The sequence below is a fragment of the Peromyscus californicus genome, unplaced genomic scaffold, assembly GCF_007827085.1.
Source record: "Peromyscus californicus insignis strain IS unplaced genomic scaffold, ASM782708v3 Scaffold_25__1_contigs__length_3188244, whole genome shotgun sequence".
NCBI classification, from domain to species: Eukaryota; Metazoa; Chordata; class Mammalia; order Rodentia; family Cricetidae; genus Peromyscus; species Peromyscus californicus.
The window spans coordinates 320,556-345,027 of NW_026294536.1; the positions used below are offsets into that span (position 1 = coordinate 320,556).

The 24,472-nt window shown below is 50.0% G+C and overlaps 1 protein-coding gene across 2 annotated transcripts; it reads right to left on the bottom strand.

Moving 5' to 3' along the window:
* Positions 1-1,269: 1,269 nt before the first annotated feature.
* On the bottom strand, positions 1,270-24,448 carry Bcl6 (BCL6 transcription repressor). Of its 2 annotated transcripts, none has more exons than XM_052753863.1 (10): positions 24,306-24,448; positions 14,019-14,057; positions 12,983-13,154; positions 11,092-11,313; positions 8,533-9,510; positions 7,813-7,997; positions 6,307-6,474; positions 4,653-4,783; positions 4,412-4,549; positions 1,270-2,472 (listed from the first exon to the last, which is right to left on the bottom strand). In XM_052753863.1, the coding sequence occupies exons 3-10, from the start codon at positions 13,141-13,143 to the stop codon at positions 2,329-2,331; spliced, it is 2,127 nt and encodes a 708-aa protein (XP_052609823.1). In that variant the 5' UTR covers positions 13,144-13,154; positions 14,019-14,057; positions 24,306-24,448; the 3' UTR covers positions 1,270-2,328. The 2 variants fall into 2 exon arrangements, with proteins under 2 accessions (XP_052609823.1, XP_052609825.1); XM_052753865.1 differs by lacking the exon at positions 24,306-24,448 and adding an exon at positions 15,219-15,993.
* Between the last annotated feature and the right edge of the window lie 24 nt (positions 24,449-24,472).

Below are 24,472 nucleotides of genomic sequence, written 5' to 3' on the forward strand. Positions count from 1 at the left end.
GTAGCTCTGCCTTTGATCTCTCTTGTGTCGGAACACCACCCTCCCTGTCTGCTCCTCTGTCTCCCTCATAAATAGTAATGATACAAAAACAGACTCTCAGGAGCAAAAGGAGCCTGGGGCCAGCCTCCCTCAGGCCTGTGAATTGTCATTCCTGAAGCTGTCTCTTCTGTAAGTTCTTCTGCCAGGTTTCTATGGGAGCAGAGGGATCATTTTCTCCCTTTTCAAAGAACAGGGTGAGTTGAGGCCTTGAGCTGGCAAGTCCTTTAAAGTCATTTTCAAAGGAAACCTGAGCTGCAAGGCCGTGCGGTTGGCAGAGGGTGGCGTGACTTTCTGAAGCTCTCTCTGGGGCTTTGGGTGGTCAGCTCCTCCGGCTTCCCGACACGTGCTCAGAGCTTGCTGCGGTCACTGCTGTGAGCTGGTCAGTGGGCACATGTCCCCTCTCCACCGCCACCCAGGAACAGGAAGGGGTTGCGGGCTTTCTCTTCTGGGCCCATTACCAGAACCACACTTGTCTTCCCGGTTCTCAGGGCCTGTCAATCAGACTTGGTCCGTGGGGTTTTCTGAGGTAAAATAAAAATGGATGCCAAAGCAGGCCAATGTGAACTTACATCTGAATCATGGATTCATAAACGGTCTGGTTAACCCAGTCTCCTCTTAGATAAGCTGGGACAGAGAACTATAGCAAAAATGGTGATCCAACCCACAGAGAGGGGTGGCTGTGCTCCAGCATAAGGGTAGGGGCTTGCTTGGCCTCTGGCCAATCATAAAGCTTTTAAGTCTATAACTGTCTGTCAGTCACCCGGGAGACACCAAATGTACTGAGGCTGAGAAATGTGTGGCTTAAGCCAGATGTCTCTGACCTGCCCTGGGTAGCCAAGTGAAGAGAACTTGTTTATGAAGCCAGGGCCACGATGGGACCTCTCACTTTAGAAAAGAATAATCAACTGAGGCTCCCGTGTGGAAGAGACCACGAAACGTTTGTGTCTAAAAGAGCAAGGGCTGGAATGCAGAGTGCGGCCCAGAGCTGGGGAAGGGTCCATTCCAATCCTCCACTTGACCTACAGGCCCTGTGTCTGGGGTCTGCAGCTGACCCTGTGCTCAGGACAAAAACAGGCAGAAAGAGGACAAACCCCCATCTGGCCTTTTCAACATCTCCCTGGCCAGCAGCCCCTCCCCTCCTCGAACATATTCCACTGGAACGTGAATACGGGAGGCTGGACCCACCCGGATGGATCTCCACGCAATGACAGATCCTCGGAGAAACCTCCCTTTGACTTTTCAACGTTTTATTCTTATATTTGTACAGCTATATTTTACAACGCAATAATGCAGTTTAGACACAGCCAAACCCTGTCTCCGGAGTAATTATAAGAACAAGCATGATGCAGAATGTGGGAGGAGCCAAACATTCCCAAAGAGACTTGAGTCAGTGACGGCTTCAGGTCCCTGTGTCTGCCAACACTTCCAAAAGGGATGGCGCACGTCCGTCCATCATGGAAAACTTCCGTGAAAAAAGGCACCGTGAGGACACGTTACAGGTATATACAAACTGAAAACTAGAACAAAAGTATACATTTCTCCTTCTGCAGCTTTTTTTTGTTCTTTTTTTGTTTTTAATACACACTTTGTAAATTGTAAACCTTCACTTGCAAAAAAATACAAATACACTGAGGCATTTTAGACAAAATATTTTCTTACTTATACAGACGCAATACTTAAAATATTCTCTTAAGTGCTCTTTCTCAATAAAGATTCTCAGATCCGTGTCTGCCTGCAGATACAAAATCGAGCCTTTAACGCAGTTTTATATTTTCAATATATCTTTTTAGGTTTATATATTTATATTATATATATATATTTATATATTTACAACTCTGCCATATATTCCTTCACCTTTGGTTAAAAAAATTAAAGCCCTCTCTTTGACAACATACTGAAGTCTTGTCTTTTAAAACAATACATTTACATACAAAAGAGATTTCTGTTCCCACAGAACGTTTACATTCCTCATGTTGCAACCTGTCACGTCAGAACTTTTGCATTCTTCCCTACTTTGATACAGAAAATGATTTTGCTTTTTGCTGACATGGTTTGTCTTACACATAGGAGAAGAAGCAATAGTATTTTCTTAATGTTTTATGGCAGTGTGGGAAGGGGAGCTGCCTTGGCTCCCGGTCCGCAAGCCCCACCCCCACCCCCCACCCCAACTATGATTCGCACTAGTGGATGAGAGAGGCACTACATCATGGGATGACCTTTGTAAAGTGTTACAGCATCCTTTGGGGAGGTTCTGAGAGAAAGGGCTAGGGAGAGTCAACACTCCATGCTTCAGCAGGCTTTGGGGAGCTCCGGAGGCAGGTCAGCGGCCGACACGCGGTATTGCACCTTGGTGTTGGTGATGGCGCCGTGCTTCTGGCGCAGGTGAAGTCGCAGTTGACTTTTGTGACGAAAATGTAGGTTACACTTCTCACACTGGAGAGACACCAGAAGCAAAGTGTTAGCCGTCATCGACTCGAGAAACGTGTCATTTCTCAAAAACCCAGAGCAGAGCCGAGGAGTCCCTGTGAGGGTGGGGTGGAGGCAGCTCCTCCCTCTAAAAGGGCGGGTTCAGAACCCACTGGAATCCTGGCTGCCACTGGATGTTAAGTATACATTGAGCGAATGTCCTTGCCTTCCCTTCCAATGTGTCACTCCTGTTCCCCGGGCTTGAGATGCCCTTCCCTGACTTAACTGCATGATCACAAGTCTTACCCAAAATAAATTCCGATGCAAACTCCCCTAATTAGTAATGCATTTCTGAATCTAAGACAGAACAGTCCATCTCTTTCTAGACCTCAGATTTATAGCCTTGCCCCACAATCATCCTGGTGCATTAACGTCCTCATCAGGTGGTTGATACTTGGAAGTTAATACTTCTCATCCAAACTTTGTAGTCTCCCTACGATCTAGCAGAATGCACCCTCAGAAAACTGAAATCAGTCTGAATGCAATAGCACAATTGGGTTAGATGGCCTAAATTTATGGAGATTCTCGAGTCTGGCAGATGTTTTTTTCAAATGCCACAGGTCCACGGCAACTGTGCCACCCATTGCTGTATATCCTGGCCATACCATCTATTAAGACCTTGGCTTTCCCTTCTATAAGGGGTTGTATCAATCAATGCCAAATGTCCCTTTCAATTCTTATAGCCTCTGTGACTAAAATTCCGAGAGATCACGCCATAGCTGTGAGCTTGAACAACTCAAAGCACTGAATGAAGTAATTACCTAAATAGAGCCAGTTCATGAAGTAGGCAGTACTTCCTGGGTCAATGTACAGACAGGGAAACTAAGGCACTAAGGGTGAAAAATTAACTAATTTGCCAAGAGAGAAACAGCAAGTACAAAGATACTCATCCAAAGCCTTAGAGGCAAGTGAACAAAAATTGGCACGCTTTACCGCTCAACATCTGGGTGTGAGCAAACCGTTCACTGATTAGCCCAGCAGCACCTGAAGTGCTGCCCTTGACGCCTCAAAGCAGCCTCATACACTATGTAAACAAATCAGTGTGGCTGCGTTCCAATTATATATTCTCTCCTACGAAAGTTAAATTTCACACAACTCACAACGTCACACACGTTTTGGCTTACACAACATTCAAAACTTAACCAGCCGGCTGTCGTTTGCTGAGACTTTGCTCTGCGACACAACCATTCCAACAGCCTGTTCTTAATACAGTGCAAAGCATTTAGGCACCTGCTCTTTCTTTTGAATTTCATTTATTTTTATTTACGCATGTGCGGGCTTATTTATATGTGCACCACATGTGTGCAGGTACCAGGGAGGCCAGAAGAGGGTGATGAATCCCCTGAACTGGAATTATAAGTGGTTGTGAACCACCCAATTCAAGTGCTGGGACCTGGAACCCACATCTTCTGCAACAGCAGCAAGTGCTCTTAACTGCCCAACCGCCCTCCAGTGCCTGCCTGCCCTTTCTCGAAACGATGTTTTCTAGGTTTACTTTGGGTTCTGGTTTTGGTGGTTTTTTTTTTTTTTTTTTTTTTTTTTTTTTTTTTTTTTTTTTTTGCCGTCTCTCTCTGGTTGCTCTCTTACTTCTAAGCTCTGCTTGATCATCCTAGATACTCTTCCATACCTATCTAGTGTAGAGGTATGATGGAGACACTCAGCAAGTATTGGTGGAAAGAATGAATGGCCCAATTCTATACCTTCTTTCCTAAGGTCCAGGTCACCCAGACCAGTGCCTCCATTTCAAATGATGAGCACACTGAGACTTTGACAATCAAGCTCAGATCTAGATCTCCTGAACATTATTAGTCCACTGTATGCTAGAGGTTGGAGCACATAGCTCCGCTGCCCACTTGCTCCACATCCCTCCCTCCCAGGCCAGCCAGGAGCCACAGGGGTTACATACATGGTAAGGTTTCTCTCCTGTGTGGATGCGCAGGTGGCTCTTTAGAGTCTGAAGGTGCCTGAAGCGAGTGCCGCAGATTTCACAGGGATACGGCTTCTCTCCAGTGTGGATGAGCACATGGGCACGCAAGTGGGCCACCTGGATGAGGAGCACAGGGTGAGAGGTGCGGCCAGGGTGCACTGCCAGCCTACGCCCAGGTCCTCGATCCCTCAGCGTCCCTTCCCCATGCTGCCCTGCTCACCTGCACAAACCTGGCCCCACAGGTCTCACACTTGTAGGGCTTTTCTCCAGAGTGAATTCGAGTGTGGGTCTTCAGGTTGGCTGGCCGATTGAACTGCGCTCCACAAATGTTACAGCGATAGGGCTTCTCACCTATTGCCAAGACACGTTTTTTCCATTATAATGGAGGACCACACTGACCGTAAACTTCAAAGCAACTACTCCTGTCCAAGGCCACTAATACCTCCCCTTCTCTACGGGGAGGTCAGAAGGAGGATCTAGGACAGTGGTTCTCAACCTCCCTAATGCTGTGACCCTTTAATACAGTTCCTCATGGTGTGGTGACCCCCCAGCCATAAAATTATTTCATTGCTCCTTCATAACTGTCATTTTGCTACTATTAGGAATCGTAATGTAAATAGCTGTGTTTTCCGATAGTCTTAGGTGACCCCTGTGATGGGGTCGTTGGACCCCCAAAGGGATCATGACTCGCAGGTTGAGAACCACTGATCTAGGGGCCAGTCATCCTTGCTCACACACACCAGCACAGCCGGCAGGGGACAAGGCCAAGAAACCAGCATGGATGGCATGGTTGGGATGGAAATCAATGCTACGCACAGGACACGGAGGGGAAGGGTTCGAGAAGCCTGACCTGCAAAACAGGTGTTGTCACTAGGGTCATCTGCCTGTAGGGCTTGAGCAAGACACTGCCCTTCTCTGGGCCTCAGTTTCCCTCTCTGAATGGGAAGGGCTGATCTAGACGACCTGGGAAGACTCCTCGGGCTCTTCCCTTGGACAGACTGATGCAATAATCCACTCAGTCACCAGGGAGATACAATCAGGCTGCTCCAGTTTCTCTCAGAACATACTTTTCCGCTTGTGGCAAGTACAGCTGTATTCCATTTGCAAGCAAGGCGGGGTGTGGGGCCGAGCAGAAGCCGGGCAGAGGAAACCAATCTACAGTTGAGCCTTCCACCATGGAAAGTTTCAGGGATAATGGGGCCACTGAAAGGTCTGAGAGCTAGTTAATGCCCACAACAATGAGGTTGTGAGAAGTGTCCCGGGAAAAAGAATGTAAGTTGGTTGATAAGTCCTTGAGGGACATCCAGCGGCTTTCAGTTTTAGCTGGCTTTCCCCAAACCCAATCCACTTTGCCCCTATCAGCATTAGTCTCCTCCTGCAACCAGGGGGATTAATTCTTCTAACCCCAGCAAAGGCAGAGAAGCAGGACAAAATCTCAGGGGAAACACAAAGAATAAGGGGAGGTGGGGGAGACAAGGCAGGGTTAAGCCCCTAGTTCGGTGGTTCTTAACCTTCCTAATGCCGAGACCCTTTAATAAAGTTCCTCATGTTGTGGTGACCACCCCGCCCCCCAATCATAAAAGTACTTTCATTGCTACTTCATAACTGCAATTTTGCTACCGTTATGAATCATAATATAAATATCTGGCATGCAGGATATCCGATATATGACCCTGTGAAAGGGCCATTCAGCTCCCAAGGGGTCGAGACCCACAGGTTGAGAACCACCGTACTAAGTGAAGCCAGGATGCGGGGCCTGCCTCCTGCTTCGCTCCCACAAAGTTCTCAGGTTTTTGTTTGTTTGTTTGTTTGTTTTCCTAAGATCACTGTCTGCAGTCCCTAACTGGAGCACTCACGGTGGGACAAGGCCATACCCGTGTGGACGGTCTTGTGGCTGGCGAGGTTGCCTTTGTAGCGGAAGGAGGCCTGGCAGCGGTCACATTTGTAGGGTTTGTCGCTGTGCGTCTGCAGTGTGTGCCTCTTGAGCGAGGCCTCCTCGGAGAAGCGGCAGTCACATTCATTGCAGAAGAAGGCCCCATTCTCTGCAGAGTGTGGGGGGACACCGGGTCAGCAGGAGGAGGCAGGGTAGAGCCCCAAAGCCTCCCTCCTCCGGAGCCACGTCGGCGCTACACTGGACCCCAGGCTCCCTAACCAGCACTTAGGGGAACCCACGGGACCAGTGGGATTTTCATTTTTCTTAGCATGTAGAGTCTCAGTCATGGAAGACAGAGACAGGAGGCGGACTGAATCCCAAGGTCCAGACGCTCACTCTAGGGCTCTGGCCTCACCAATTTGAGGACACCTAAGTTTTTTTTTCCTCCTGGAGCTCTGAGAAGGTTTTATCAGTTCAAAGTTCAACTTGTATTCATACACAGCAGCCCCGGGGCAAGACCCTCTAAGCCTCTCTGTGTTTCTCTCTCCAAAGTCAGACTAATAATCCTGTCCTGCCTTCTCACAGGAGCACGTTATACAATGAAAAAAAAGAAAAGAATAAATTATGGGGACATGGGACACAGGTTCTTTAAATCCCTACAGAAGGGATTAATGATAAAGATTCCATGGTCATCTTCGCACAAAGATAGGACACTAAAGATGGAATGGAGGCCCAGAGACAGGAACTGGAATGCAGAACAGTCATCTGAGGTCAGGCAGGCACAGTCTCTAATTTCCCTCTGATCTGTGACCCTGGGACAAACTGCTTGCAGCCAACAATTTCTTTATTTTGTCACAACAATTTGAGAATGGTGTATCACTGCAATTTAACCCTGATTATGTAGTTCCTTGGTCACAAAAGATAGTTGCTAGAGCTGGGTAAAGAGTGAGACCTTCTATCTGGTTAAACACTGAGGGAGCCAAGACTGACTATATGGAAATGTTAATTTAATAATTTAGTTCAACTGACTTAATCCAGCAAACATTTTCTAAGTACATCCTCCACGCTAGGAACCAACTAAGGCCCGTGAAAGACACATGAGTGACTAAGGCCTTATGTTTCTCCACAGAGAATCTACAGCCTTCCAAGAAACACTGCCATGCACCCAGGTCAGTACAGTAGTTTGGGCAGACAGGCTGAGAAAGCTCTGGGGGTTCCAGAAGCCCTGTAGGCCACCTATGCTGGGGTGAAGCTGGTGATTTCTCAGCCACTGCAGCTACCCAAGTTCAACACCTCCATCTGATGGCTTGTCTGGCTCAGCCCCAGTCCTGGGAGATGGAGAGGGAGGAGGAGTATCTATTGTTGGTGATGGTGAGTACCAGTGGACTTCTAATCCAGGCCATGTCCCAGGAACAGCATCACGAATAAAATGGAAACACAAATCCCATGGAGCAGAGGGGCCTCCCTTCTCCTAGACATTGAGAGGAAGGAGGAGAAAGGGACTCACCACAGCTAGAATCCGAATATTCCGACTGGGTCTCTCCCATCTCCTCGGGGAACGTGGGGCCAGCAGTGTGGAGGCACATCTCTGTATGCTGCGGGGACTGAGAGCCACAGGACGTGCACTTTGGGGGGTGCATGTAAAGTGGTGAGTGGCTCTCGCTGCTGCTTCGGGGGGAGCCTGTCAGGGACCTGTGGACAGAACAAAGGGGCATCAGCATCCAGCAGTGAAGAGTGGTCCACGTGGTCTCCACGCTAACTTCTCTCTGTATGTTCGCGCAAGCCCAGAGACCAGTTACCGTGTGCAGTTCTGAGGCTCAGAGCCCTCCCCAAGCCCTCTTCTACTGGCTTGAGTCAAGGAATGACCCATTTTCACTTCTAGGCCCACTTTCTTCTCCCAGGCCTGCAGCCCACAGCCTCCCTCAGTCTAAAAGAGGGGTTCCCTGCTCCACCAACACCACAGGAAGTGCTTTGGGATTTGTGGAATGCTTTTCTCTTACACAAACCAATGCGCTCTCTCTTGCTACGGAAAACAAAACAAACTAACACAAAAATACAACTTCAGTGTAATATGCTTCCTGACTCTGGCTAACTCACTCTGATCCTAACCCCTTTCAGCATTTCAGACAGAAAACAGCCCTGCACTCTGCATGCATCAGAGGCTATGAACCTCAGACCTGTGCTCAGGTAACCCCTGACCTTAGACCCGTGCGTCCTCTGAAATCACCTGTTAACGATGTTATTGAGCCGGCTAGCTTGGGGGATGGTAGAGTCCTCCCCACTGGCACTCAGCTTGGTTGGGGACTGGAGACCAAGGTTCTCAGGCTCCATGGGTGGCTGGCAGGCAGACGGGGCAGGGTAGGCTCGAGGGGACAGACGGCCCAGCTCTGCCTGCTCAGAGCCCTCCGGTTTGGCATTCTGGTTGAGGTTGTTGAGCACAATGAACTTATACTTCTTCCAGTTGCAGGCTTTAGGATCAGTGGGGCTCTTGGCTGGAGGGGAGCCGGAGGCCTGAAGGATGCATGCGTTCTTGCTACTGCAGGACTCTGTGGGTGAGTTGGGCTGGCAGTCGGATTTCTGAGGACTCTGGGGACTAACCAGACCCTTCCGGTTCAAGGGTGCATTGTGGGGCTCAAAATGCAGGGCTATTTCATCCTCTGAAGAGGGTCTCTCTTCTTCTTTGCTGGCCTTGTCACAGGGGAAGTACGAGGCATTCCGGGCAGAAGGGGCAGCTGGCTTGGGGCCCTCAGCCACACTGTAGTGCATATCACTCCGTGCTTCCTCGGGGACTGCCTCCTTGGGTGAGTAGATGCTGCTGTGGCAGAAGCTGGGGGACACCTCCATGGCCGGCCTGCTATACTCACTGGGGACTGGCCTGGCACTGTCACAGGAGAGGGTCCGTTCCTTGGGAAAGGGGTTGGCCACAGGCATGCGGGCGTGGGCATCTCGTAGCTCCTCATCAGAGAAAAGGAAGCTGCTGAGTGGGAGATGGCTGTACATAGGATACGAGGCTGGTGGTGTCGACAGGCCACTGTACAGGCTAGGGGCAAAGGCTCTGCTCTCACACCCAGGAGTATTTCTCAAAGGCAGATTGTTCTCCACAACCTCACGACCTCTGTAGGCCATGATGTCATGGGGCATCAGCATCCGGCTGTTCAGGAACTCTTCTCGGGGAGGCTTAAGTGCAGGGACCATTTCTGCTTCACTGTGGGGGTTAAAAAAAAAAAGGAGCCAAAATTAGAACCGTTAAACAGGTGACCTTCTGGTGACGCTGCTGTACAACCCCATCTGGGCTGGAGTCAGCCAGACACGGGAGATGTGACTCTGGAATGGGAAACCCAATTACAGGGCATTAACACTCAGCAGTCTAGCAATCCGAGCCACAGTTGGGGAAACCGAGGAAGACGAGCTACTCATATACTCTGTGTCTGACTGGACATGACCTTGTAAGTGTGAGGCACAGATGTAGGCATGTCTTTGGGAACTATAATTCTTCCGATGATTTAGAATTTTATGGATTACATAAAGCTTTTAAAGTCCTTATCTCATTTGGAGGAATGAGATAAACTGCTCGAGCAAAATCCTGCAGGGAGAAGCAGGCATTTTATACACACAGAAAGAAGGAGGGAAGGATGTGTGTATGTTGGTACTATACATTCGGAGGATATCCACTAAAAGGCCTGCCCTGTAGGTTCAATGGATTCACCGGGAAGTTCAAGGAAGAGAGGAGGCAGTGACCAGTGCAGAAGCCCTGGTTCCGGAGCAGCCTGGCCTGGTTTGCAAACCCAGCTCTGACCCGGTGCAAGTTGCTTAACCATTTGGAGCACAAGGCCTGGCCTGTATAAAGTACTCCCAAGTGACGGCAATGATGAACTTGCCGCCATTATCACCCACTGGAGACAAAAACATTGGCTGCAAATACTTAAAGGGACTTATGTGGGTGAAAAAGTAGGGCAGCTCAACATGCTCATGCTCCGCAGAGCTAGATCAGAAAGTGAGGGCTACCAGAGCCAGATTTCAAGAGGCTGCAAAGAGGGACTTTCCAACTACCCAAGGTAGACCGTATGGCTCTGAGAACAGGAGTTCTCAGTCCCTGGAAATGTTCAAATACAGACTGGAAATCCCTTCTTTGTTAAGAAAGAAGGCGGCTCCCCTAAAGCTGCTGAGTCAAGTGATTCTGAAACAGTTTGGCCTCATTGCTCCATTTAGCAAGGCTCTCGACTTTTTTGGCTCTCGGGCTTCTCACCCTCTGGTGATGCTCATGTCTCCTACCCCTTGGGTAAGGGTTAGACCAAGTGAACTCAATTCAGTTCATTAAGTGCCCTCCCAATAGGAGCATAATGACCGAGATGAAGAGACGCACAGCTGCGTAAACTCGAGCAGCCGATGCTCTGGTCGGGAACTAAGGTACATATATAGACAGTTACAATAGAAACCTACAGGAGAATTAACACAGGCATAAAAATGTTAAGAGAAAGTCATCAGGGAAAGCAAAATGCTGCCTGCTGAACGCGGATGAGCTGAGGAAGTCAGCTCCATGGCAAAGGCATCCAGTTCCGGCCTTGCAGGGTGAGTGGAAAGAAAGAGACTAAAAGAAAATGTGGCAGAGGTGGGAGGCAGGGGGTACCCAGGATAAGCACATCTGGGCTAGAGTCGATGAATAAAAGGTAGAAATGAGCATCATTGTAGAAAGGTGGATAGAGTATGTCATAGAGGCTGTCAGGGCATGCATGAGTTCTGATCCGGAACTACCCTTTCTGTATCCACAGCGTCTACCTAAGCTCACCTGGCCTTGATGAACTTCCTGCATGTGTCCACGACATGTTCCATCTGCAGGTACATGGCTGTAGCCATCACAGCCATGATGTTGCCTTCCCGCAGGTTGAGTCTTGACGTGTACATGAAGTCCAAGAGGATACAAAACCCCTCAGGGTTGATCTCAGGATCCAGATTGATGACACTAAGGTTGCATTTCAACTGGTCGGTGAAGATGCTGTAGAACAGGCCACTGTAAAGCAAACAAAGGTGCCACTGTAGTGGTCACAAAGCACCTGTGCGCCTTGTCTGCCCAGAGCCCAGAGCCCGAAGCTCCATGGCACTTACTAATGACTTCTACTTGTAGAAAGCCCAGGAATTCTTTAAGCATTTTGCATGTTTACATTAACCTGTATCCTCCCTAATCCTGCGAGATATGTACCACCAAGTTCCACCTTTATAAATGGGGAAACTGAGGTAGCAGAGTATGGGAGGTATTCTCAGAATCACAGCACTGCTCTCCTCTTGTCTAACTTAACACTCATCTGCAGTCAGTAATCTAACTTTATGGTTCGTATTTCCCTTCCTTTACCACAATACCCTTATTTTAAAAAGTCTACTACCACACGAGGAGTGAGTTAGGGATGGGTAACAAATAATAACACGTCCATATATATTCCACCACCTTTCTCGAAGCCCAAGGATTACCAGAATGTCAATGATTCCTAGAAGATTCAAGTCAAATCCAAGCCATGCCTTCAGGTCACGTTGTCTAGTCAGTTAAAACTAGAATTCTAGACTAGATTGTCATCTCAACTCTACTCTTTCTGGGTGGATTGACAGAAATGGGCCAGACCTCCCTTCCCCAATAAGCAACTCTTCAGCCTTGGCTAATACCCTTAACTCCTCTGTTCCTTGGTTTCCTTCTCTGCCAAGTCAGGGGAGAATTAATAGGGTTGTGGCAAGAATGAAAACTGTTAGCAGTATACACTGATTATTTTCTACCTGTACAGCCATGTGATAGTCAGTTCTCTCTCTACACTCTGTTGGTCCTGAGGTTGAACTCAGGTCATCAGGCTTGGCAGCAAACGCCTTCACCCACAGAGCCGCCTCACCAGCCAGCCCTTCACATTATTTCTTTAAGCGCTATTATTAGACACTGGCTATGGTCTCCAGTTGCAATGCTGAGCTGTGCATCATTACACAGACCTGTGCCTTGCTTTCATTATCTACAAAATGGAGACGTAGTGCCATCCACAGGAGTCAGCTGGCAGGGAGAACTTAGAAATGACTTAATATGATGTCACCCAGGAATCTTGAAATTTGGGAAACTATGAAGAATGAGCTGCCTCATGCACTCTGTGCTTAAACCATGGAAATATAGTTCAGTGTAAATGAATAATGTAATTGGGGCATGGTGGTTCATACCGATAATGCCAGCACTTGGAGTGAGAGAATCAGAATTTCAAGGCCAGCCTTGGCTAGGTAATGTGTTCAAGGCTAGCTCTACATTAAACCCTGCTTCAAAAAATAATTGTTTAATAAATCACAGTTATGACATAGAAGGGCAAAAGATGTCAAGCTTGCTTAAACCATTTAGAAACTCTCTTTTGCTTTGCATCCTCACACCAGTTAACTGAATTTCTTTTAGTAACCAGCGCGTGTCTCCCTAATGGCCTCAGACACATCGTGTCTTTGAGAGTGCATTTCTTCACCCACTGTGCCTTTGAAACAGAAACTCTTCTAAAGCTGTGTTCCTTCAACCGTTTTCTGAGAGTCCAGAACACCAGGCCATGTGCTGAGATCTGGAGACTAGGAGAATGTCACCTCAGACACAGGGAACAGCCTACATATTCATCTCATTGGCTGCCAATTCCAGTGCCCCCTTTTCCGCAGTCACCCCTCACTCCAAGACCACTCACCTGCAGGCCATGAGCACTGTCTTATGGGCTCTGAACTGCTCACGGCTCACCACAATGACGACGTCAGTCAAGATGTCCCGACTCCGGAGGCGATTAAGGTTAAGGAGAACATCACTCGCATGGCGGGTGAACTGGATACAGCTGTCAGCCGGTGAGGCCATGTTGTCTTCGCCTGAACAGAAGTTTAAACTCCTGTTAGTCCTCGAGAACCTACTCCCTGCTTCCCAAGAGCACCAAACAGACGGCTGAGCATGCTAAGATGTAGAATACAACTCAGGTATCGAGTGGACAATTCATAGCCCATCTCTGGACATTACGATTCATAGCTGTCAAATGGGCAGAATAAAAGCTGGGGTAGAAAGCTCTTTAGAGGAAAGGGGAAGGGAAGGACTGTTTGTTAAGTGTTTTTCCCACACACTAAAGACGCTGCCAAGCATTGAGAGACCGTGAGTATGTTGCAACGGAGAAAACCACTGTTGGAGAGTTACCCAGTTCGTTTTGCCTTTCACCAGCTCTGTGCCGTGGAGCATGCTGTTACCGTTTCTGGGTTTGGGTTTTCCAAAATAGGAACAGCAATACCTATGTGGTATTTAAAATTAGAAATATGTGCCTAGACCATAATAGGTTCTTAAAAAAAAAAAAAAAGGTGCAGCTATTTTTATCAGCATGTCATTTCATTATCCATCCCATGCTCTGGAATTGTGAGTTGTTTTGTTCAATCGTTTGAAAACTTAGCACTAGCCCAGCACTGGCAGAGTTGGCGACCAGGTTAGCCTGAACTAAGGAGGAACAAGGGGATGAGTGAATAACACCGTGCAGTGGTGTTAAGTCTGTTAGTACAGGACAGAGGGCTGAGGACTGAGACCTCTATGGAGAGAATTCATTATCCTTTGTTCATCGAGTGAAAGGCGGCAAGCTTAAAAACAAAACAAACAAACAAACAAAAAAACCAAAAAAAAAAAAAACCATGCACGGGTAAAATCCAAAAGAAATAATTCATCTACAAATCTTATAGCATATAATTTAATTCACTCACCCAATGCCTTGCTTCACAGTCCAAAATTTTGCTTTAAAACTGCAGAGAAGAGAGCAAACAGAGATTGACTAAATGAGTGTAAGATTGTCCACTCCGGTCTTAATTTAGGACACACGTAGTTAGCTTTGCTTTGATAGCTGCGGCCTGCCAGCTGGTGCAGTTTTCCCACAAGCTAGCAAACACACTCCATCTCTGTGCTTATCGAAACAACTCAAAGCCATCCGGTCACAATGCCTTAGCCTTGGTGCTGGGAATACCACCGCACACATGAATTACATATACCTGTACACATATATTTCCTTTCCCTGGGCTAAAAAAAATATACACGTCAAAAGTCCATTTGAGTTTATGAGAAACAAAAAAAAAATAAGTAGTTCTTTCAATATTAATGATAATGATTCTTCGGGGACCTAAAAACACTGGATGCTATTCAAACCCTTGCTAAAAATATTATCTTTCAAGTCTTAGAATGATTCCACAAGGCTGATAGGGCCAACATCTTTATCCTTATTTCACTGGTGATGAAATTGAGACTCAGGGTTCAAAGGACTTGTTCAGGACAAACAGCCAGCCAGTATCTCCTGATTCTCTGGAACACTTAAGACTGAATACCAAGTCTACAGACTAAAACCAGAGACATCATGTTTGTGCATTCCTTGAGTATCTTCGCCCTCTTTTTCAAAGTTTCCCCTCCCTCTGTTTCCAGGTCTAAAACTAGGCAGAGGACTGACCATAGCTTCCAAGTTTGGGCTTCTCCTGGCTGGTGAAAGATTTAGCTGTGAGGTTTAGCTGAGAACTGGCCAGGGAGCCTTAAAGAGATTTAATGAAGTATGTGTTCTTTCCAAATTGGTTTCTCTTAAACAAAAATCATTAGGAGCATAGGTGTAAGATTCTCCTTTATGATGCGGGCTGCGGAACAGAGCAATAATATATTGGAACTCTGTTCTCCCATTTAAACAGCACAGCCCTCCAAAGCTGCTTTCCGGGTAAAGGAGCCTAAGGCCAGTGAGGTCATGTTGGGCCACGTAGATAGTTGACGTCCTGGCCCTAGGTCTTCTGGCTCAGATTCCTGTCCCCTTTCCAAGTCGGCCTACGTGCTGTGGAACACGCAGGACAGCAGCACCCTGAGGTGGGTAAATCTCAGTTTCAAGCTCCTTCCCCCACACAAACTTTGCCCCATTCCATGGGGCTGAGTCTTACCAAATGAGCACTCTACAATGAAAGGCTTCCTGGAGGCTGTGACCACTCAGCTGTTTCTCTGTGGTCCCAGTGCCAGTCAGCCAGCCTCATCAGTTTCAAGGTTAATACGTGCGTGTGAGTGAGTGGGTCCGGGGTAGGAAATGGGGAAAGAGAGAGGACAGAAAAAGACAGAAGAGCCGGTTTCTTCCTGAGCCCATCCGAATTCAGAGTGAGGAAACAGATTTCACTTGAACCTCACCCAAGTTCAATGAACAGTCTCTTTTGAAAACAAATGCCGAAGACACGTGAAGTTTATTTACTAACTTTCTCCCGCTTCCCCACGGAAGAGATCCACAAACCTCTTCTGGAATACTTGGGCTGAGCCCTAACCACCAGCTCACTTGTGGATTTCCAGTCACAGACTTTTGGAACCACAGGAAGCCCAGATTTGCCATTTCACCATGACAAGTGGCAGTGACTCACTCCAGATGAGGACAGACCGAAGCAACAAAACAGGCAGCCCTGCTATGTCCACTGTCAGGCTGGTCTCAGGCTTTTGTTTTTAACCTTAAGCCTGTCTCCCTCCACACAGCACACGCACATACAGGGCCAGCCTGAGTTCTATGGAGTCACTCCTCTCTAAGGATTCACCTCTCTGTAAGCCAGCCAGTTCTCAGCAGGTCTCCGGAGACAAGGCTGCCCGGGTGGGGGCTAATGTTTGAGCTGAATGCCACCTCCCTCCCTCCAGACGCTGCCGCCGCCGATTCGGCAGCTCTCCAAACTAGCACTCGGCTTATTTATTTTACAAATCACTCGCTCCTTTTCCACCCCTTATTGTACCTTCTCTTTAAAACGGCCAGGATTCACTAGGAAGGAAACTGAGGCTCCAGGAACAAGTCCTTGCCCAAGTTCTCAAAAACCATTCTCCAACAACAATGTTCTATGCAAACAACCCCAAGGAGAATCAGGCCAGCAAGGAGAACCGAACCAGAACTGGATCTCCGCTCTAACTCCGGGTCCAGCGGCAGTAATCCCCAGCTAAGAATTAAATGATGACTAACACACCCCTGCATCCTTTCCTCCCTGGGCGCTTTCCTCGTGTGCATTCAATGAGAAAGCTTCACGAATGGAGCTTCCAGTGGGAGGGGAAAGGGGGGGGGGGAGGAGAGGGGAGAGAGAGAAAAAAAAACAAGCAAAGAAGGCAGCAGAACTGGGATGGGGGGAGGGAAAGGGGGAGAGGGAGAGAGAGAGAGGGAGGGAGGGAGGGAGAGAGAGAAAGAGAGAGAGAGAGAGAGAGAGAGAGAGAGAGAGAGAGAGAGAGAGAGAGAGAGAGAGAGAGAGAGAGAGATCAGAGAGGCAAGGGGAAGAGCTAGCAAAGGAGCCAATGCGAAAGACTCCATCCTTTCCCTTCCCTTTTCGGCGGGGGTGGCACTAGGCAGCCGCACTCGCCTGCTCACACGCACCGGCACAAACCCCAGCCCCGCCACCTGGCAAGCTTGCACAGACTCGCTCACCGCACCTAGCTGTACCTGTCTTCCTTGGGACCGCCCCACCCCCTGGCGATCGGCTGGCACCGCTGCCCATCCGCCTCGAAGCCCCGGAAGGTGCGGCCAGGGCCGGGTGGTAGGACTGTAACGGCCCTTAATTTGGTTACATTCAAATAAATGTTTTCGTGCACGTCGGTATTATGTGCTTTTTTTTTTTTCCTGTTACTCTGTCAAAGCAGGGGGCCACGAGGGGAATGGCACAGCCCTCTCATTCCCGGAACGTAGTCGACCTCAGCTCTGAGGATTTCATAGAACACTCCTGCCCAGCGCGGGCTCCAACGAGAAGTAACTTTCCAGGAAGCCGCGGCTTGACAGCCCAGTCCGGGTTTGCTGGCTGCGCAGCGCTGGCCGGGGACGGAGCACCCTTTCCCCTAAATCTGCCCTCCACAAGGGTTCCGGCTTCCAGGCCCGAGTCCCCCTGGTCCCCATCCCTGACCCCAGCCATCTGAAAGACGCAGAGTGCGGAGCCCAAGAGCCGGGAGACAGTCTTGAGACAGAGGCTGGCCTCCTGATTTCCAGTTTGCCCCATTCTGGCAACTGGGTGCGCTGGTGTTTGTTTGCTTTTGTTTTGTTATTGTTTGTCCTAGGGGTTTGGTGTTATTCCTCGGGGTTTCTTTTTGTCTTCTTGTTTGCTACCCTTGTCTCTGCTTTAGAAGGGAATGGGTAGGTAAGAAGTCAAGGTCAAAAAGATGGAGTCCCGGGGACTAAAGATCCCCATCCTTCGAGACCTGGCCGAATTAGAAAAAAAAAAAACTAAACCTGAAAGAAAACTAAACTGAAAGCCCCTTCCGCCTACGTTGGCAAGAAAGGGGAGGTTTCCGCCCAGTCTTCTTTAGAGCCAGAGCTACCAGCCTGAAGCCAGACAGGCTCCGGGATTCCAGAATCTTATTTTCCTGAAACCATAGGGACCCGGTAAAGGCGCCGACTGCGCCGACTAATACACTGCAGGGTTGCCTCGCCTTCCCGGGAATGAATCCCCCCCCTGTGGCCACCCACTAAGTGCTCTCGGTCGCCTTGCGCCTTTGGGGCGGCATCTGCACCACTTGGGTCCAGTCCTAAAAGTAGCGGGTTGCATCTCTGCACCGCACATCCTTTCGGTGGCGGAAGCGGGGTCAGCCTAGCACCCCAGAGATGGGGGTCTCTCTGGTCTTAAGATCCTGTTGTGGGTTTTCCTCGTCCTTCGTTCGCCCTGGGCTAACGCGACAAAAGGGAATTTTATATGGGACAGGAGTATCTGAGGAGTCACTGCACTTTTTGGAAGTGCCATCATCACATACGGTGTATTTACCTCGGCCTACCGCTAGAGGGAGCCCTCCATCAAGGCTTGAAACTGCAGCGGACTGCTCGCCCCGCCCCTCCTTCCCATTGACCTAGTTTGGCCAAGCGTCTGGATTTGGAGAACGCCTTTCCACTCCTCTCTATCCAGGATGGTTGTTGGATTATTGGTAATCTAATAACTCCAATAGCTCGCCGAAGACTCTAAAGAGGATCCTGAGAGTGTAAATCACTGTCTAGGGACAAGGAGTTTGACTACAGCGGAGTGGGGAGGCTGACGCGTTGAAACCTGCCTCTGGGCTCCAGCAGGAGCGCTCTTCCCGAACAGGACGCTTACTTAGGTCTAGCCACCCGGTTCTAGCGATAATGGGTAGAGTCAAAGTGTTGCTTCTGTTCTGGAGGCAGGGGAGGACAATCTTGGTGCTCCTGCCTCTGGGCGGCGGCGACACTTAAGATAAGAAGAGATGGGGGGGGGGGTGCGATGGCCTCCTCAGCTGCGTGAGCTAACCAGAGGACTTTATGTCCTGACTTTCATTTCTGTTACGTGTCCTGCCTCAGAGCTCTTGCAAGGCTGCAAACTTCGAGGAAATAAAAATAAAATAGTAGAGGGATGTGTTTTTATCATCAAGAGCTGAAGAAGGGACGCTCCCCAAGAACCTGGCCGAGACAGCCTCCCGAAGGCCTGCAGGCAAGGCCAGCAAACTACGTCCTTCAGCAGAGATCTCCTCCCCGATCCTGACAGGACTGGGATATCGGCCTTGGGGTAGGGTGGGGGTGGGGAGTACTGTGGGGCAGGAGAGAGAGGCATGATCTCCCCCCCCACCCCCACCCCAAGCAAACAATGCCTTTTAAAATCCGATCTGGACAGAAGTCAGCCAAGGTCTTTATTCACGTTAATGAAGATGGAAGGCACTAACTGTCCTTGGAAAGCGATGAGTCAAACTTGACCGCGCTTCAGACACGTCCCCGGATTCGCCTCCAACCCGAACAGAGGCGCATTTCTCCGCGCGGCGGCCTGGGACAACTCCCGCCGTGATAGAGGACGAACTGGATCCCACCCGGCCGGCCCGGGCGGGGGAAGACAGCTGTGTCTCCGCGGTGAGGACGCGGGCGGCCGCTAGAGGTCGCCAGCGCGCCGGGGCAAGCGGGCCCTCTCAGGAAGGCGCGTGGAGAAAGAACTTCACTCAAGGGATGGGGCAGAAAGTCTCAAAGAATAACGCTCTATTTATTCGCAGCTCCCCTCTGTCTCTGCCTGTCTCTGTCTCCTCTCTCTCTCTGTCTCTCTCTCTCTCTCTCCTGCCACTAAGCAGAGGATAAACGGGATGGGAAGAGAGAGAGGAGAGAGTTCAAGCTTGGAGACAGCTAGACGAAGTGGTCCCTAGCCACCCTACTCTCAGTGCAAGCGTGTGCTGCAGCTTGGAGATGCCCCCACCCCCTCGGCACCTCCGTAATCTTCCCACCACGGCTACTGTCAAAAGCCTCACGCTAAAGACTGGGAGGGAACGGTTTCCAGTGCGCAGCGGTGGCTCCGCCAACCTGAGGTTAAACTGCTGTCCACCGTGAACTGGGACAACCTCCCCGGATGAATTCTTTGGAACTGGGAAACTTACTGTTTGGCCTAATTCCACAACAGCAACGACGAAAGTTGTAAATCCTAAAGCTCCTGAGCGTTTCGGGGTGACATCTTTCTGCTAAGCAACTTTCTCTGTGGAGAGGCCACAGACGTCCTCAAAGACGGGGCCGTTTCTTAGCCGAGATAGATGGTTAAGGCTGGGGCGATCGTGGGTGCGGACAGCGTGGGCTTATGGGTTTCATCTGTCTTGTCAACAGCTTTGAGGTCAGACGCCATCCCCATTGGAGAATGCCCTTCCCGTCGGTCCTGGTGTCCGATCAGGATCAGACCACCACTCCGAGCAGGAACCTTGACCACAACAACCGACCACTAGGTGGCGGACTCGGTCCGTTCAAGAATCACCCGGCTAGCACAGCCTTCCACACACGGTACCCCCGCTTCACTGGAGGATTTTTAATCTGTCTCTTGGGGAGTGGGGGTGGGGTGAGGGGAGATGCTTCCCAAACTGAAGTCGGAAAAACATTTAGCGGTTGAGCAGATGTCATTCCGTTCTTCCGGTGCTCATGCCTCTAGCTAACATCGCACCGTTGTTTCGGGAGCTGCTTTCAGGTATTCTTTGGTTCTTTGTTCCCCTCCTCCCCTCCCTGCTCAAAGCTGGCTACACTCAACTTTCAAAAAGAATGACACCTGAAAGTACGGAGAGAAATTCTTGCAAAAAGGAGAGGGAGAGAGGGGGAGGAGGGGAAAGGAGGGAGGGGAGGAGAGAGGGAGAGAAAGCGAGGAGAGGGCGGGGCGGGGGCGGCGGGGGGGCAAAGGTTGGGAATAAGCTCACGAACCATCCCCACCAGGAAAGGGGGAAATCGGAGCTAAGACCTTGACCCACTGAGCAAGGCAGGGGAGGGGAACCGAACCGAGTACGTTCTCCAGGGGGTGCTACTGGTCTGGAAATGGGGAGCAGGGAGGGTCGGGAGGAGCGAAAGGAGGCCAACCAGCCAGCCAGCCAGCCAGCCGGCGGGCCACCGTGCAGGGCCACCGTGCAGGGCCACCGCGCAGGGCCACCGTGCAGGGCCACCGTGCAGGGCCCGCGCGCGCGCGCCGCCGAGGTCCCACTTGTTGCGCAGTGAAGGACACCAGCACGCGCCGCCGCCGCCGCCGCCGCCGCCGCCCGGCTCTGACTCCCCCGCGGCTGCAGCCCAGCCTGCCGCGGCTACCCTGCGCCCCACAGACCTCTCCCCACCACCCCGGCACACGCCACCACAGCCCCCGGGGGAAAAAACAAAAACAAAACTGCAGCACTTTCAGCCCCACGGGTTTTCCGCACCAACACATTCCTCCTTTTCTCAAAGTCAGACCGTCCGCAGACTTCGGGCACCCTGAGCAGTCAAGTCCGAAGCGGGAAAGAGCTGTATCAGCCCCCCCCACCCCCACCCCGAGAAGTCGCTGCTAAGAGCCAACTCCATCCCACCCCCCACCTCCACCCCTGCAGGGGTGTCCTTAAATTACGGGAAGGGCATCGCCTATTATTGACACTGTGCTGGTTTGGAACACGAGGTGTTTTCTATCCTCTTTTAAGAGGTTAACTGCAAAGTATTTTCTTTAAAGGTTTCATCTCTCAAATTTTTTTGAAAATCTCTCAGAGGGAGTTGGGACCACATGCCTAATTACAGTCATTTCACAATTATTTTTCGAGTATTTGGCTTTTACCAATAGTTTTGCCCACCAAGGGGTGGCGCTGCCGCACCACCTCCCTGAAACTTGAAGGTTTTTTTTTTTTTTTTTTTTTTTTTTTTTTTTTTCTTTTCACAACAGAGTGGGATATCCCCAGCAGGGGACAGAGGGAAGGAAGGATTTTGACATCTAGTCATGGCATTTACTCAACCCAGAACTGGAACTCCTCCTCGGGGCTCAGTAAACGACAACTTAGAAATCTAGGATGCCATTCCTGACCACCAAGCCCAGAATAAATCAGTCTTTTCAAGAAAATACTGCTGTAAAGCCTTCAAAACTGAGGAGAGGAACAGGGTAATTAGTGAATACCCGCTTTTCCTCGCTGTCTCAGTTGTCATGAACAGCATCCAGCCTTATTGTCGGCACCAAACAGACCCTTAAAATCACTCAACACCTCAAAGTATTAGAAAAGAAATTCTTCCAAATAGGATACTGGAAACTTCTATTTATAAACGGGGGTGGGGGTGGGGGTTGTCCATCTACAGGTTTCTATTTTGGCCCCAGGACTCAACTGCAGTCATTTTTGCAAGAGAAATGTCCATCTCCTGGTGTTTTCTCTCCATTTCCTCTTCCCCCAGGGACAAATATCTTTCCTTTTTTATTAAAATCGGTATATAAAGGAGACTATGATTTCACCTCACTCCTCTGAGCTCGTGTTTGCTACCTCCAGGAATAGCGTGTGGACTAGGGCCAGATGAACTTCAACTTGGGCTGCAGATTTACGAGGTCCTGCTCAAGCGCCAAAGGCTCTTGGTAGTAAATAGTGAGCAAAATAGATACCTGTCTCCGGATGGGTCATGCTGCCCCCTCCCTTATTTTAAAGTTATTTATTAAAACCACACACAACACCTCGCAAAGAAAAAGGGAAACCAGCGAACTGCAGAGGAAGCCAGCGGCATAGCTCAGAGCCACAAACTGTATTTCTAAACAGTCCCTTCCGAAGATCCCTCTCTCTTGCCCCCTCCTCTCCCTCTTTCCTTTTTTCTTTTTTTCTTTCTTCTCTCTCTCTCTCTCTCTCTCTCTCTCTCTCTCTCTCTCTCTCTCTCTCTCTCTCTCTGGATAGTACTGCATCCATAGCAATATTTTCCTCCTGGGAACTATACAATGTTTGGGAAGAAAAAGACAAAGATAAAGTCACTTATTTTTTTTTAGGGGGTGGGATGCGGTACTTGTCTCCACTACAATCAAGGACCCTGTAACAGCTCTAGACCGTCCAGCACCGGGTTTGAGGTAATCCCTTACTATCCCTAGCACCCAAATTTCTACGGGAGGGAGCACAACACAGAGGTTATTTATTTTACTCTTTAAAAAAAAAAAAAAAAGAAGAAATGTTGGTTGGTGTTGTTGTTTTTCATGGGGGAGTTTTAAAAGTCCTTTTTGCAACACTAGTTCCATTTTCGCCAGGGCTCCAACAACACGGTATTATAAAGGCAACGCAACCCACAGTTCTCAAGACATTTAACGTTCACTGTTTCCGGCAGGGTTGGCCTCCAGCTCCTGCTGCCCCCCAGGCAGCCGATTTCCTAGGTTCCAACTCCCAACCCACTCCCGCCCCGGGCCGCCGCCGCCGCTTTCCCCCGTTCCTACTCCCTCGAGGAGAGCCACAGGTTGCAAATCCAACCAACCTCGCAATCTGTTTTTGCAAAATCACTCACAAAGATCTCCCTTTCGCACCCGCTCCTCCTGTCCCGGGTCCCCCAGCCAAGAGTCACCAAGTGCCCTTCTTCCCTCTCCTAGTCTTCTTTCACCTCAGGAACGCGGGCTGGGGTTCTGTTTTAAATTCCTTCGCCCAAAAGAAGGACCTTGGGAATCTGAAGCCTGGAATCCGCTATGCCCAGGCCCATAGCTGCCTTTTTACACAGCTTGCACCAAGGGGGAAAAAAAATGAAATTACATTTAGGAAAGGGAGGGGAATTATCGCTGAGAGCCAACACAGTCACGCAGCACCCAAAATACAAACACCGCGGCCGCCAGAAATCCCGCCACCTCCTCGGAGCTCTGGGCTGGCTGGCCAAGATCCCTCGGGTCCCGCACGCTGTAAGCGCCGCAGGTGCAAAAAAAAAAAAAAAAAAAAAAAAAAGACCGCGCACCCCTCTCCTGCCCACCCCCCAAAATCCCTGTCCCGCCTTCAAGCCTCCTTCCTCCGGCTGGGCAGACCGAGCGCACCCGGGTTCCCGACTGCCTCGACTCACAACCAAGAAAGAATAATTTTCAAAGTATTCAACATCCCCGCCCCCCCGTGCAAGCGAAGCCTCCCCAAAACACTCTGTCTCTCCTTGGGAAGATCACGGCTCTCAAAGAAAACTGCAGACACGCTACTTCATCTGGCTTTATGACCGAAAAGAAAAGGGAAAATAAAACAACCAGCCGAGGAGTTGGCTTGCATTTCCCCCATGCCGACTCCCGGCTCGGCTGCAAGGCAAGGGACTGGTGAGGGGCCGGGGCCGGTGGACAGCCGCCAACGCGGGCACCGGGAGAACTGAGCGGGGAGGGAGGCAGCGGCGGGGAAGGCAGTTTGCAAGCGAGCAGAGAAAGCAAGCCAAGCCGCGCGAAGCCGGCGGGGCCGCCGCGGTCCGCCCTCCCAGGCCGCGCAGCCCAGCGCCCGCCGCCCCGCGCCCCAGCGTCTCCAAACACCGAAACAACACCGGGCAGGGCGGCACAGCCTCCCCGAGGCGGCCGAGGCGCTCCAAGACAGCAAAAAGAAGAATATACGTATGCGTAAAGCTAGATCCTACAGTGGGAGAGACGTGGGGCTGATCTTCGGCATTTATTTTAACACCTGACAGCTAGAATCAATAAATAGATACATTTATATCAATAGATACACATAGGAAACTTGGAGCCAAAGCATTTGGCAAAAGCGGAAAAAAAAAAGAATTAAAAGGTAAAATAATGATCATGAGCAGCGGCGGCGGCAGCGGCACCAGCGGCAACAGCGGCGGCGGCGGCAGCGGCAGCGGCGGCGGCAGCAACAGCAATAATCACCTGGTGTCCGGCCTTTCCTAGAAACTTCTTGCATCACCACTTCTAAGAACCCCAGTTCTAAGAATCAACAGAGCTCAATTCTCGGAATTTGAGCTGCGGGCTTTACCACTGCTCCGCAGCAGGGGAGGACTCGGGGAGGACGGCGCGCGCCGCGGCGCCCTCCCGGC

Excerpts from the sequence above, each read along its gene's own strand:
- Bcl6 (XM_052753863.1), bottom strand. The coding sequence starts at position 13,143 with ATGGCCTCACCGGCTGACAGCTGTATCCAGTTCACCCGCCATGCGAGT. Across the intron at positions 11,314-12,982 it reads ACAGTGCTCATGGCCTGCAG|TGGCCTGTTCTACAGCATCT; the intron begins GTGAGTGGTCTT and ends TTTGCTTTACAG. Across the intron at positions 7,998-8,532 it reads CTCAATAACATCGTTAACAG|GTCCCTGACAGGCTCCCCCC; the intron begins GTGATTTCAGAG and ends TTCTGTCCACAG.